General features: G+C 41.3%; 1 protein-coding gene across 1 annotated transcript; it reads right to left on the bottom strand.

Annotated features, from left to right (window-relative positions):
* Positions 1 to 779: 779 nt before the first annotated feature.
* Positions 780 to 11,487, bottom strand: LOC104501760 (the record flags this gene model as incomplete). Its single annotated transcript, XM_010145627.1, has 19 exons — positions 780 to 802; positions 1,099 to 1,195; positions 1,452 to 1,593; positions 2,020 to 2,209; positions 3,022 to 3,149; positions 3,225 to 3,298; positions 4,064 to 4,230; positions 4,862 to 4,979; positions 5,435 to 5,640; positions 5,807 to 5,924; positions 6,008 to 6,216; positions 6,289 to 6,442; positions 7,379 to 7,602; positions 7,692 to 7,788; positions 7,857 to 8,024; positions 8,428 to 8,511; positions 9,141 to 9,284; positions 9,924 to 10,051; positions 11,358 to 11,487. Coding segments are annotated over 19 exons (2,601 nt in total), but the record flags the coding sequence as incomplete, so codon positions are not given.
* Positions 11,488 to 15,003: the final 3,516 nt, after the last annotated feature.

Here is a 15,003-nt window from a genome sequence, read left to right as displayed (position 1 = left end):
ATGCTAAGCAATAGCTTTCCTTAGAACAGAATACAATATTGTATCTGAACTGTTTTCATGTCACTGTTCAGATGCAGAGGGAAAACTAAGAAGTTTTCCTCCTACAAAAGACAGGATAACCTGAAAGACATTCCTAAGGATCACATTCTCTACCAAGGAAGAATCCTTAACCCTTTGTGGATAGAGCTGCTGTATTACCATTACTGCTACTGCAAGTCTTTGCTAAAAGCTGGTTTTTGTATTTAGGTTGACAGCTGAGCAGTCACTGATGCTACCTGTGAGTAACGTCCCCCCACCTCAGGAAGTCAAGTTGATATTGCAGACTCACACTCCTGCAAGATCCACAACTTACAGCTTTCCTATCAACAGCCACTACAAGATCAAGCATATTTCCATCTCACTTCAAAAATTTTTCTCCTACTGACACTAAGCTCCTTGCAATCCTTTGGTCATACTGAAGCTTTAAAAAGCTCAAAGTGATTTACAGTTGACTTAACACCTGTTGTCACCTTCCACCCCTTGCCCGGAACAGATGCTTCCAGCTGCAAAGTGACCAGACAAGATTTGGATGCTAGCTGAGCAGATTAGGTCAGATACAATTCACACACAAAACTAAGTTTGACATTGTAGAGGAAACAAGTGAGCAAAACAATAATTTAAAGACAAAGATATGCCCATACTGGTTAGCTGACCCTTTTCTCAGTAGGCATCATCAATGCACTTTCCCAGTAGACACTTTGGAGATGGCTTCACTCTAAGTCTGGACAGGCTGTCCTTGCTTAGGCCACGTAACAGCAACTTCCTGAGAAGAGAGGCATGCAGAAGTCTGTTACATTACAACAGGAGTACACGTCATATTTCAGTAGTGTAATTTAAGATTGAGTCTGACCTCTGCTAGTTGTTTTCCTTCCTAACAAGCACCGCTCCAGATGACGCTTGGCCATGTGATTGTGGTTCTGTAGTGCGGTCTAGTGAGATAATTCAGCTTTTAATTTTCTATACAGCACACACTAGGATTAGGAGTCTGTCATTTGACGCAGCTCATGACAGCACGTGCCATACTGTTGAGCAAAGATTCAGAAAAGCCTGTTTTCTTACCAAGTTTGTGTTTCCCAGAACTGCATCTCCTTGGACAAAGAGAGCCTGAAGGTTGTTGCATAGTGCTGCAAATCACCACACTGCAGTGGAAATAGAGCTACAAGACAAGAATGTTTATATTACGTATAGGGGAGTTTTATTTGGCAAGCATCCATTATCTGTACTGACCCCAAAGGAGATAAAGCCACTTAGCAGCATTCAGTTTATTTACTACTCTTGTCATCATACCTTCAAGGAGATGGCTAACAGCTCCACACAGCACCTGGCCAGCTGAGACCTTACACAGCAGTTGCTGCATGCACGGCTCCAGACTCACATATTTGGACAGCTGACAGACTGTGGAGACATCTCACCTGCTCTTGTAACAGAGTTGTGCCTTGTACAAAGGTGAACATCATCACTTCAAATCTTTTTAGATGCTGAGGAAATTTTACTCTGAGGCTATAGTTAACTTCGTGGAAGACAGTTCTGTAGAAGTCTTCACTGTTTTCACACCTTTTTGGGAAAGCGTGAGAAAACGTATTTAATCTAAGCCTTCATTGCTTCAGCCAGTTCTTTAAACAAAGCAAGGAGGTGAAATACATAAGAGCTTCCTATTTCCTTGGGCCATAAGAGCATAGAGCCTCTCCTGCTCATGATCCCTGTCTTTGATCATAGTCAGGGTTGCTTATTATTCATTCTTTCTAGCTTGAAACTATTAGCTAGAAGCACTTCTGGCCACCCCATGACCTGCTGCCACCTTAAAGAAGGTATAGCCGCTGTGCTGACAACCAACGTGCACTCCACAGCCTAATAGCAATTGCCCATCAGGACAAAACAATGCTTCTAAGCTGACTTCTGTCCTCTTCCCCTTTCCTCCCATCTAAGGGAAAGTGCCTTGTGCTGAACAGCTACTAAGTACAGGAGGGAAGCCATCTTTACCCATTTATAAGGATGGGCCATCGTGAAAGGCTGTCCTGGCTTCCAGAGTTTGTAGCCCAACAGTCATCCAGGTTTAGTTCCAGTCTTGCATCTTTAGGCTGAAGCAGTTCAACTTCAAAATACAGTGCCTCCCTCAGGTATTTTACCACAGGATATTCTGATTCTTGGTAGGGTTCTGAATAGGATTTCTCTAGAAGAGAGCATTGATGATACAGTTTTTTTTTTTCTGAGTAAGTATTTGCAAAATTTCTGCTTCACTCTTCTTTCCACCACCATTTACTCTGGCACAGTAATACTAAACTCTGGAAGAGTGTATGAGTGTCAACAAACAGGGGATAGGATGACATGAAAGTAAGAATTGGCAATGAAAGCCAAGATTTGATCTTATTCCTTGGCCTTAAGGATCCAGATGTGAAACAATCTTCTTTCTACAAAAACCCATTGAAGTAATAAGCTCACTTTCTCTATAAAGGTACTGGGAGACAGGAGAAGTACTAAGAGAAATCATCAGGGCCAGTCTAGTCAGGGTGAGAGTTTGGCTTCAGTTAGCCCTTTCTGCTAGAATAGACATAATTTTTACAGGAGTATTCCATGCAGCTTCCTTCTTTAATACAGATTACAAGTTCAGTCAGTGCTAACTCTGCTTAGCAAAACTTAGGGAGTTGATATGAGAGAGGAGCTACCATCACATCCACTACGCTTCAGCAAACTTCTAGCATTTCCAGATCAAGTAGGAAAAACACACGTCAGTGATAGTAGGTCTGATCCACTAGAAATACTTGACTATTTATGTTACATTCTGGAATGGAAAACCTCTGTTACAGGCCTTAAAGAGGTTTCTACTTCATCCTTGGAGATATTAAAAATTCATATGGATGTAGTCCTGGACAGCCTGTTCTAATTGGTGCTGCTTCAGCAAAGTGGATGGGCAAGATCACCTTCAGACATCCCTTCCAACCTCAACCGTTCAGTGATTCTGTGGAGTCTAATCATAAAAGTTACCTTTAAAAAGCTTCAGTGAAAGAGCAAGAGAACCAAATCCTGGCTTAATGCTGGGTGGTGGGATCTTCTTGGATTGATAGTGGACATCAAGAGTCTGCTTGACTGCATACCAGCATACAAATCTCAGTCTGAGGCAAGAGGTTTAGCATTAGATTTTTAGAAGCCAAAATACCTTGGTCAGCCTTCTAGGGAATGACACTTACTGGTATACTGGTGTATTATTGCCAGGTCTGAAATAGAGTACATCATTTTCATATGTCATAGTTGTGCTGTTGAACTGAAAAATATATTGTCACAAACAGGACAGTTACATTAGAGTTTGATTTTAACTTAATATCTCCAGCCCTACACTTGACTAGCAGGTTGCACTGAGCAGAGTGCACTTCGGAATGGTCAGAAATTACCAGCCAACAGCCCTATGCCTACTGAACTAAAGCTGACAGCTATACCATAGTAAAGAAGAGACAGTTTATTAGCTAACAATACCTTGAATATGATGTAACACCTCAGAAAGGGAGTTCACTGGCCCTGAGAAAGAGATCAGTTGTTTCTGTTGGCAGAATTGATGTATAGCTTGAGATGCAACACTTGCGGGGAAAAGCAAGATGCATTTGTGGTGAGAGCAGTTTGACCATGATCTGACCCCTTTATTATTTTATCTGTGTTCTATTTATGCAGTGCATAGGTGGCCAGAACAGGACCCACTGTAGTCTTGGGCCAGGTAGTCAATAGCAACACCTAACCAGCTTCCGCAAAGCCTATGAGTATCTCAACAGCATAAACTCACATTCAAGTGCATCAGTAAAGAATTCAGCGGTGTCAAACTGAAGGTTGGTTTCAGAAAGTACCTCTGACCTTGAAAACTGTTTTTACCAAATACATACTTCTGCCCTACTGAATTCAGTATCCCCAGAAAAGGTGTAGATATACTATTTAAGTCAGCTGTGACATTCTTGCAGCTTCTGCTCAACCTGAACCTCTGTCAGTTCTAGTGATAACCCTACCTCAGTGCAGAGTAAACTTCACGTGACTAAGCCCTTACCTTTCTAGTTGTTCCACAAGTGTTCACATTGAACTTGAAGGTTGCAGTCTTCTCTGTCACTAGACTGGGTTTGCACCTTCTGTCCCTCAAGACAAGCAGGCTGGTGTCCAGGTCTGCATATCCCAGCTTTACTGTGGTGATAACCACAGTACCATTGGGCAGGCACTCTAAAAGAAGAAAATACATTTTCATGCAAATCAGGACTCAAGCTCCTCTTTTTTTTGGTAGCCTAGCACAACAAAGATGTTCTTCATGGATTTGCTGGCAAGTTTTTTGGCAGCTCAAAGATAAAGTTTTGAGCAAGACTCTCTTCAGTACTAAGGCCTGATTTTCTTCAGGCTAAATACCAGTAGAGTATGCACTACGTGGACAAAGCTGGTGATTACACTTTTTTCCTTCTAGGAACTCTCACTTGTCCCAAAAGGATTTTTAAAGCCAAGATATTCAGTACATTCAATACTGATGAGTACTTTAGGATGCCTAATTTATATGCTGTTCCCTCCCCCACCAGAAAAAAAATAAGCAAAAAATCCCCTCAAAAAATAACCACAAAAACCCTCTTTAAAACCTTCGTTATTTTGGAGATGTGAGGGTAGAGTTTCCCACCTCCTGTACTAGCCAGGATAGCCACTCCTGACTGTAATTCAGCTTGCCTTGTAGCATATTACTTTGTAGGAAGTCTGACAAATGAGTATCACATCAGTATAAATTCTAGAAACACTTCAAACTGCATGAACTTGTGTGACCTAGTTATGCAACTCAAAAAACATTAACAGCTAATCCCCAAAATGTTATTACGTATTAGCTCTGAAGGTGAAAATATGCAGGAAATTGAGAAGTTCCTCCTGTTAGCCCAGGTGATGCCATCCCTCAAGGTTATGTGGAATGAAGCCTTTATTCCAGAGGTATTAAAATCCTAGAGATGACAAATCACAGGTTAAACAAGAGAATAAAGACACACTGTTCAGCTGAAGCATTCAAAAACTAAGGGGCAGGTTATCACAAGCTAGAGGTAAAGGTGCTTGATCAAAGTCAAATCCATAATTGATATTTGTTTAAATCTAGAATCTCACACAATGAGTTTTTCAGTCATTTTGAAACAGAGTCCAGTACAAACTCTATTGGATATACAGTTGTCATTAAAGATAGCTCTGCCTTGGAGAGCTTTCAGAATTTTCTTGCCCACTTCTGCCATCACCAACCAAATGAAATTAAATTTTTTTTTTCCAAAAGGCAGAAAACAGTCTTCCATTAATCCTTTGAAGCCTACCTGAAAGGGAAGTTCTGTTTCACTTTCAAGGACATAGAGTATCATGTTCATACCTCACAGCTAGAGCATGCCTTTTAATTGCTATATGCTGGCATCCTTACCTCATAGTTCACGTGGGAAGAAAGGAAAGGGACAGAGATTGCTAAGTGAGTGCCATTGTCCCTCAGGCTGTACTTGTACTTTTGCGCAGCCTCTGGGGTGAGGTGCCAGTCTGAGATGAAGGGTAACCAGTTTCGGTCCACATTCCCATGAGTGATAACGAGATGAAGGTTCCTCCCATCACAAAATCCTCTTGCACTGGGCAGAACTGTGAATACAGTCAAGAGTCATCCACCATGCTGGCTGCCACACATTACATAGGGCTATTTAGGACTGGCAGGATTCCCTGGCCGAAGTTAGCCCAGTTAACAGCCAAGTTCCCAGCCAGGTTAGTTGCAGCCAGATTGGTTTTTCCCCAAGTTCCACTAGTTTACCTGCATCTTTAACAGCTGACACTGTTACGACTGGCACAGTGAAGGACTCACTCGGTGAATGGGTTATGAATGCAAGCGTGACATTTAAAGTATATGCTCTCATGTCTGCTCTCAGGTACTAGGAAAATATTTAGAAATAAAAGTCACCAAGTAATATCGTCATTTCTATACCACAATATGCTGCAGTGTCTTCGTACACACCTCTTTCTTTATGGTTGGTGCATCAAATGGGACTTGTATTATGTAGGCTTTGCTTCTATTAGCATATCTGATCTCGTATGTTAGATACCCATGCTGAACAGCTTCAGGTAGAGGAACAGCTGCCCCCTCAATGGTTAAGTTCACAAGCTCCACATCCAGGAAGAATGTTCCCACTGTCACATTCATTAGCCTTGCACTCAGATTTGAGTCTGAAAAGGATCACAATAACAAGCTCTTCACAGTACCAAAACTTTCAGTAAAGTCAATGTTAATCTACTTACTGTTGATGATGGCAAGTTCTACTTGTTCAAAAGGTGTTTCTATTTCCTTGATGATAGTATATTTGGTCAGTCCCCATTTGTTATCTTCCCACTGATGTTCCAAGAATACATTGATGATATATTTTGCCCCATGCTGCCCACTGTTCACAGAAGTCTAGAATTGCAAACCAACATGCTTTAGTATAATAGAATTTTATATTAAATTTATATTGCAGCATCTTTACTGTGGGTGTTGCCAAACTCTGGAACAGGTTGCCCAGAAAAGTTATGAATTTCTCCTTCTTGGAAGTGTTCAAGGCCAGGCTGGAAGGGACTTTGAGCAACCTGATGTAGTGGAAGGTGTCTCTACCCATGTCAGGGGGTTTGGGACTAGATGATCTTTAAAGGTCCCTTCCAACCCAAATCATTCTATGATCTCAAGGTCAACTCCAAACAATTGTGCTTCTCAGCTCAGGAATCATGAGCTCTAAAGTGGCACTTGCTATATCCCTATGACTTTAGATTATCTCCAAATACTCAGAAGAATTCCTCTGGAAAATGATCCCTCACTTCCAAGTTCCAAAGCAGCAGGGGACTATTTCACCAGAGAAAGGGCTCCTCTGGCAAATTCCTTTGAAGTTCGGTTGTTACAACCAGGATTCAATTCACCCTAAGCAACTAGATTTAGATGTATAGGCTCAGTCCATCCCAATATCATACAATCTGGTGGACAAATGAGTTCTCACCATTTTCTTAAATGGTCTGTGTGAAATATAATCAAAACCATACATGCTTTACAGTCCTGTTAGGACTGTCTTCAAGGAGAACAGCATCAGGGCTAAATAGCAAAAGCTCTGTGTTAACTTAAGGAGACAAATTGATAGTTCTGTGTAGAATTCTGTCCATCTGTGCTTGCAAGAAAATAAATTCTTCGAAGTGGTGCTTACAAGAGCTATCTTTAGTCAGGGCTTTTCAAATTTTTAATATATCCTTACTTCATTCCCTCACTTCCATCTGCTTGAAAGGAACGGGATGAAGAATTATTCCTTCCCAGATGCACATAAAATTAAACAGAAAGTCTATTGCCTGGCACCTAACATAAGTCACTAACCTTGTAATAACCACCTTCTGCACCTATTGGTATCTTCATTGTAATTACTTTTAAATCATTCAATAACACATATTTCCTGGAAGCCATTTCCTTGGCAGAGAGTTTGTGTAGATCCACACCAGCTTCAACAAGAACATCCTTAAAGCTAGTTGCTCCAGCAGAAAGCAGTTGAATGTATTTTGGAACAGTCCAGATGATTGTTTTGTTAATGTAGTCCACACCATCTTAGGAACAAGATATGAAAGCTCATTACTCCAGTTGTAAGTCAATCCCCATACATTTAAGCATTGGAGTGAGGTATCACATTTCTCACCTACAGGACATGCCACAGCAGTATCCACCATCAGGATCACCCATTGCTGTTTGTAAAATGTACTTGATCTCACTGCAGAAAAGGTAATTCCTTGATCCTGTAGGAAGAGATCTGGTTAGACACATGCAGCCTTGCACCCTGCTGGGCTGGAACAAGCACACCAACCTCAACCAGCTGAATTTGCACAGCAGTGTATGGTATTCGCAGCAGAACCCTGGTGTCTGTGATGTTGAACCCATAGCCTGCACTCCAAGCATCACTCAAGAGCAGAGCCTTTTTTTCTTCTGGCTGATGAAACACTATTTGCCATATTGAGGCTTCTCCTGCTTTTGCCTACCCAGAGAAATTAATCAACAGTTTAAACAGAAACCTTTTCATATTAAGCGCATCAGAGCATAACTGCACCACTACATTGCAAATACAGGGTCCAAGAAGAAAAAAGCCTATCACAGTTCACTCCAGGGCTATGGGGTCTTAGAGATGTTTTTTGTTGCACAGTCTCTTGCCTGGGGAAGATTTCTAGGCTCTTTGAGAAACTGGTTTCCATTCTTTCCTCAAAGACATGGCCTACAGCTGTCTGCATTTCTAACAAAAATCTCTGTACTAAACCCACTTGATACAGAAATTCTGTTCTTCCTACTTAAGTGCTTTTTGAAGGGATATCCTGTACTGTGCTGGCATAGATGTATGATTCTGCAGTACTATTTCTTTCCAGGAAGAAAACCTGTATTTTTACCTCTGGAAAGTCAAGAGTCCGATCCGCGGGTTCATCTTGAATAAAGTCTTTTACAGTCTGTGGGACCGCCCTCCTGACAGAAACCTGAAGGGAAAAAGCCTCTGTATGGAGTTTGTTGATGGAACTTGTTTCCTTGTATTCAACACCCTACAAGTCTTTTTCATGGGAAACTAGCATTTCCTAGAGGCATGCTTGCCAAGTAAAAAATTATGGCATAAGTTGCCACCATGCACAGTGCCTTATCTATAGCCCACTTGATTTCAACTGTATTTTTTGCCTATCTTCCTATTTCTACTTCCAGTTAAGTCCAGGAATTTGTCCTTGACTCCCGTGTCCTCTTCCAAAAGGAGTCCTTTTTCCCCTCTCTGCATTTCTCTCCAGCAAATTCAGTAGGAAAACTTCTATATTTGTGTTATCTCAAATAAGATTTGTAGAGGCAATGTTCAGTGAGTTCAACCCATTAGCTCAACATTTTAAATACCATTCACAACTTTATAGGCTATTAATGCCGACAAGTAGGCTATAGAAGCATAACAAATGCATCGCTAAATTCAAAATACACTAGTGAATGCGCAGCATGAGGTGTTCATGGCAGGGCGTTCAAACTCTGTTTCCAATACACATTCCTTGAATCTAATCAGCTTCAAAGAGCATCTTCCAGTACTTACCTCCTTAACTTGAAGTATCTTCCATTAAGTACTTCCAGTACTTACCTCCATGTAGTTATTTTCACACACTAACTCTCTTGGACTCCATGGATCATAATAGCAACTCGCACTTCTCAAACAAGTTGTAGCATTTTTCATATCAGGAGTATGAGATGCTTTGATTTGTACAGTTACTGTGAACACATCTTTCTGCATGGACACAGGGAATACTTGCTGGTTAGAGTGATTTTTCCCTAGTTAGGCATCATCTATCCCTGTGACCTAAAAGTAAATTACATCCACCAGCCCCTGCACAGAAGAAAATCTCAATGCTGGAACATTATTGCTTTCTACTATACAGGCTATATGCACATATGTGTATAGCTACATAGCAACATAAATACTTTGGGGAATAGCTTCAACCTTTTACATAGTCCCAGAACTGGACAAGAAAATTCTCTCTGAAACATAGCTGATCTTGTGTTTTATGACATAATAGCAGTGAGGAATCAACATAAGTAGTCAAAGCTTTTGAGCTTTTACACTAATGTGTCCCAGATACTAAGCAGAGTGCAACACAGTTCCAGACAGAATTCTCAATTCTTATCCAACGGAAAAGAGTTGCCTTTCAAGGGCACATGTGACATGCTGCTTCATGTGTAGGCCATTCAAGTGTCAACACCATGACATGTTCTCAGATCTGGATACATTTGGGGAGAATTAAACCACTTTCTGCTAATCGATGTTCAAGACATTGATAGGTATTAACTGACATGTCAATGTCATTGTCTTTGTAATAAAGGCTGTATAAAACACCACTTCAGTCAAAATGCCTATAAACAGGCTTACCTCTAAACGAGAATGGCAGCTTAGTGCAGAAGCATGAAACTCAATGTCACTCCAACCATTGGAAGTTACTGCGTAGCCACACTGGGATGCCATGGCTTCATCTAACTCCCAGGCTATGCCAGATTGATCTATAGGCAATTTGTGAAGAGTGGTATTAATCATTATAACTCCTGCTCCACAACTGAATGACCTGCCCTTGCCCCAGGGTTCAGCTGGTTCTGTTCCAATAACAGGGCCCAGTTGCACACCTTGGGCTCAACTGAGAAGCAGTGAAAGAGAGCTGTAACAAACTCTATAGAAAGCAAGAAAAGTGCAGTTACAGACAGACTGGGACAGGGAACACTAGCAGCTCAAGAACTGGAGATAAAAAACCAACCATGGAAAGATTAAATCCTAAAAAGGCAAAAACACCAGTAAGCAAAGAACATTCAGTTAGGTCATCTGTGTCAAAGTTGTCAGGACTGACAGTTGATGACAGCCTTAGCAACATCAGGAGTCTGAACAGCCCATGATTCTCCCTGATGCCTGCCTGGCCAGAGTCACTTCAGGAGTCTTACAAGGATGAACACACTCAAGCTTAGCTTGGATATTTTTAGGCTACAAAATTGTCCTTGTGTTTTTAAGTTTTGTGTTTTAGGGATTTTTCCTTCAAAAATTAGTATTTTTATACTTTCAAGCTGTACATGTTCCAGTTGCAGAGTGTCTTTATGTATGGATGAAGGTGCCTGAACAAAGTAGATGTATTAAGTGGGGTTTTTCACAAGTTTAATGTTCTAGAAAGATTGATGTTATGTTATGGACACCGTAGACTATATCTACTTAGACAGCAAACTAGCACAAAGAACTAGTTCAAGGCTGAGTTTACACTTTATGCATATAATCTTATTCCTGATGATGTTTATAGCCTCAAAGTTATCTCTCTCAGCCTCTCCGGGGCACTCTGTGGTGCTTTTTGCTTGAATGCACCACCTGTTAGCTACTAAGCCCATAGTCAGAGGGCCCAGCTAGTTTTTCTTAAACTTCATTAAGTATTTCAATGCCTCCACCAAGTCCCTTAGCTATGAGCAAAGAAGGTGGAAAACCACTAGAACAAATGTAGTGCCAGCTTCAACTAGCAAATTTTCAGAACAGTTTCTGCTATTACTGGGGAATGTTTTTACCAGGTGAGAAATCCACCAGCATTATCATGTCTAGAAACTATTACATGCATTTCAAACCCAGGCGAAAGATAGCCATGATTAGACTTGATATTGTTATGACACAAGTCTACAGGATAGGTTATACAGACAAAAAAGGGAGCATTTGGCTTTGCTTACAATGAGGTCCAACCTACTAAGCTCTATGACCTTACTATAGGAGAACATCAGAGAATTTTAAACATTTCACCATGTGAAATTCCTTAACAAGTTCTTCTATACCAACATATCAACTTACCAACGACTGAAAAAGATAAGTATTTGTCCTCAAAGTATTCTGCACTCAGTGTTATACGCAAAAGGTTCCCCAAGCACTCTGAACTCACAGATCCTGTGTTGAACATATTGAAAGGCTCGTAAATAGGGGACTAATGGTAACACACAAACAAAAATCTGTTACTTCCCAGATTGCTTTATGAAGTCAGTGTTGTGAAAGCCATATTGCAGCATCTCTGGTCAGGAGGTATTAGAGGTTTCGGTTTCTTTTAAAAACAAAACAAAACAGCAATGCTTCTAGGAGAAAAGCCAGCCCTGAAATCTGTAGTCCAGTAGTAACTGTGTCTGATTAGCTGGCAATGCTACCTGCCACAGCCAGACAAGGAAACAAGATTTTGGAACAGGGTCAAAAAACTACTACATTGGCTGCCCTAAAGTGAACACCTTAAATGGAATAAAATAGAATATGAAAGCCCTCCCATCCTCATGAAAATAAAAATCTCAGCTCCTAAATCAGAAAAACCTCACAGCCCCCCCCCCAGCTAAAAAACCCATACACACCTGTTCACAAAAGGAGTCATAAGGCAAGTCGGGCAGGGAGCAAAATCAGAAAAACCTCACAGCCCCCCCCCCAGCTAAAAAACCCATACACACCTGTTCACAAAAGGAGTCATAAGGCAAGTCGGGCAGGGAGCAGCCACATCAGCTACCCATCAACTTACTCTCTTTACCTACCCGAGCACCAGAAGCTAGCTGGCTCATGCTGTGAAAAGGCCACACAGGAGCAAAGAGAATAGCTTGAGAAGCTCAAGTCTCAAGCTATACCACAGCAAAAAGCAGGCTATGGCTGCCAAACTTCTTAAAGTCAGGAAGCAGGTACAAGCTGCTCTAAATGTAGGACAAGAAAAGACTTTTCATTTGACATATATTTCTAATGAACTGGGATATGTTTCAAACAGAAGTTTGTACAGCACAGTGAGCTAGTACCAACTAGACCTTTTATAGTAACTGTGCATTTTAAAGGCTGAGAGGATCCTTTCTCCTGGAGAGTTCAGCACTATACCCTTAAGTTAACCAGAGGTGCAACTTCCATGCCAGAGATGTTCATATGAGAGAACATCAGACCAATGATGGCAAACATGACTGTACTCTGCCATACTAATTTGATTCAGCCAAAGCTATAATTGCACCAAGACAGAGAAAACCTCTTCCAGTTTTTTTTACTATGATCTTCAGTATTTAGTTACCACTATCATTCAGTAAATGTTAACATGCTGATACAGCATCTGTAGTGATTAGGGCAGACAGTCCTAGAACTCTTGTTACCAGAGTGAGGAAAGGTAGAAGCATTTGCTTAATATGATGGTAAATAAACCTAAACAGTGACCATGAGCAGTTACCAGTAGACACCCATGTATTTGCAGTTTCTCAGAAAACCATTCAAATACGACTGTCACAAAAGTTTAACAACACAAACATAGGTATCATTTATGAAAAAACCTGGAAGTTATTATGTGAAAGCAGCTGCAACAGTATTACCTGGCCTCTCTTGGGTCCATATTTCAGAGGTTAATATCCCTATTAGTAACAACCTGTAAAAATAGACAGGTATTAGCAGCAGTTTCAGCTGTGACAATAGTATGCTCATAAATTTCTATGCTCAGAAAACATTCTAGTCTGGATATTAAACTAGTCTTAAGTTTATAGCTGCAGGTCCAAACTTAAAGATCACAAAATGGAATTTCTTTAGTCACCAATAGAAAGGTAGGGAAGGTAAACCAGAAAAGTTAATACAATTAATGCCTGAGGTAAGACCATTTTTGTTTAGCAGCCATGAAGCTGCTCTTACCCCTGCAGCAGACTCAGCTTCATTGTGAATTTGATCAGCCCCTGCGTGGGGTGCTTTTTCCTTTATAGTCACACATAAACAATAGTCTTCACCAGCTTTGCACAGAAATCAAAGCCTTTCTGACTTCTCAAAGTCTTGGGTTAAATAGAAAGGCTGCCACCTTTATACTGATGATACACATTTTCAGCTGTTTACCCTCCTAACTGTGAACCTATAATTCATGTCACCTGTTCATTTGCTTTACTGATTAAATCTGCTCCTATTAGATCCCTAGGTCCCCCCCATTTTGATGGTTGCTAGCTCCTAACTATCAGTTAGTTGTCAGGAGCCAGTGGGATAACTGTGCCATTCTCGTAAAGCATGTGGCAATTCATGGGTTTAGAGTTAGTTCTCTTTACCCTGTGTTTTGGGTTGACTCTGACCGGATATGAGGTGTACACCAAAGCCGTTCTATCACTCCCCCTCCTCAGCTGGACAGGGGAGGGAAAATATAATACCAGGCTTGTGGGTCAAGATAAGGACAGGGAGAGATTATTCACCAATTACTGTCACGGGCAAAATACAGCCACTCCTGTAGCCAAAACCTTACCGTGCAAACCACATACAGTCTGTCTCATATGTGGAGGTTTTTGCACATCCTTCCCTGGACTGCCAAACTCTGCCAGAGGTAAATGTGTAAATGCAGTTTTAAGGCAGCTGGTGTAAAAAAAAAAATAAGGAAGGAACTGCTGACTTTAAGGTTAAGTGATCAAAACTAACAGTAAAAGAGAGAGGGAGACTGATGAGTGTCACAAACTAAATGAAAAACTCTCGCTGGGTGACCTATGACCCCAAATTTGGGGAAAACTAACCCAAAAACTGCGGAGGAGTGGATTTGACCACAAACATGTGGAAAAAAAGTACCCTGCCTTTGCTGTATGCCAAAGGCAGAGAAGTTATACCCAGGGCCTGGGTCTGGATCAGTGCCAGTTTCCCATGATCATCACCATGGGTACGCTCTGGTCACTGTGAGTGATGTGTGGGAGTGTGATGCTCCTGGGCCTTCTGAGCTGAACTGCTGATGGTCAGAAGGTGGACAGGTCACTTAGTGTGCAAAGGGGTCGGGGTGGTGTCCATGGTCTGTAAGTGTTGAGCACTGTTTGTATACAACTATAGCAACCTAACAGCATAAACAGTAATAGCTGCAGTGTTGTTCTGTGCAATAAAGGGTGGTAGAATTCAATGATGTCTTGGTCATCATTCAGTTCAGCTGTCAGTCACTCTGTGCAAATACATCCTCAACTCTTAGAGCCACAGTTCCTCTGTGGCAATGGTAATTTCTCCTCTTTCATGGCTAAAATATTGCTTCCATTTCCTCACTTTCTTTGTTCACATGTGTATTTTCAAGCAGCTTTACCAGGACTTAAGGAATATTCACCTTGTACATGTCAGCGCATGCCATTCTTCTGTTCGAAACACCTTTGCCAAGAGGCAAGCTTGGCAGTGTTTCCTAATCATAGAATCACGGAATGATTTGGGTGGGAAGGGACCTTTAAACATCATCTAGTCCAACCTCCCTCCTGCAGTGAGCAGGGACATCTTCAACTACAGCAAGTTGCTCAGTTGTGTCCAACCTGTCCTTGAATGTTTCTGTGGATGGGTCATCTACCACCTCTCTGGGCAACCTGTGCCGGTGTTCCATCACCCTCATTGTAAAAAATTTATTCCTTACATCTAGTCTAAATCTACCCTCTTGTAGTTTAAAATTATTACCCCTTGTCCTATTGTAACAGGTCCTGCTAAAAAGTTTGGCCCCCTTTAAGTATTGAAAAGCTGCCAT

This window comes from Buceros rhinoceros, unplaced genomic scaffold (assembly GCF_000710305.1).
Source record: "Buceros rhinoceros silvestris isolate BGI_N320 unplaced genomic scaffold, ASM71030v1 scaffold531, whole genome shotgun sequence".
Classification (NCBI taxonomy): domain Eukaryota; kingdom Metazoa; phylum Chordata; class Aves; order Bucerotiformes; family Bucerotidae; genus Buceros; species Buceros rhinoceros.
The sequence above is the reverse complement of the archived record's forward strand: the minus strand, read 5'-3'. Positions and strand labels throughout refer to the sequence as shown.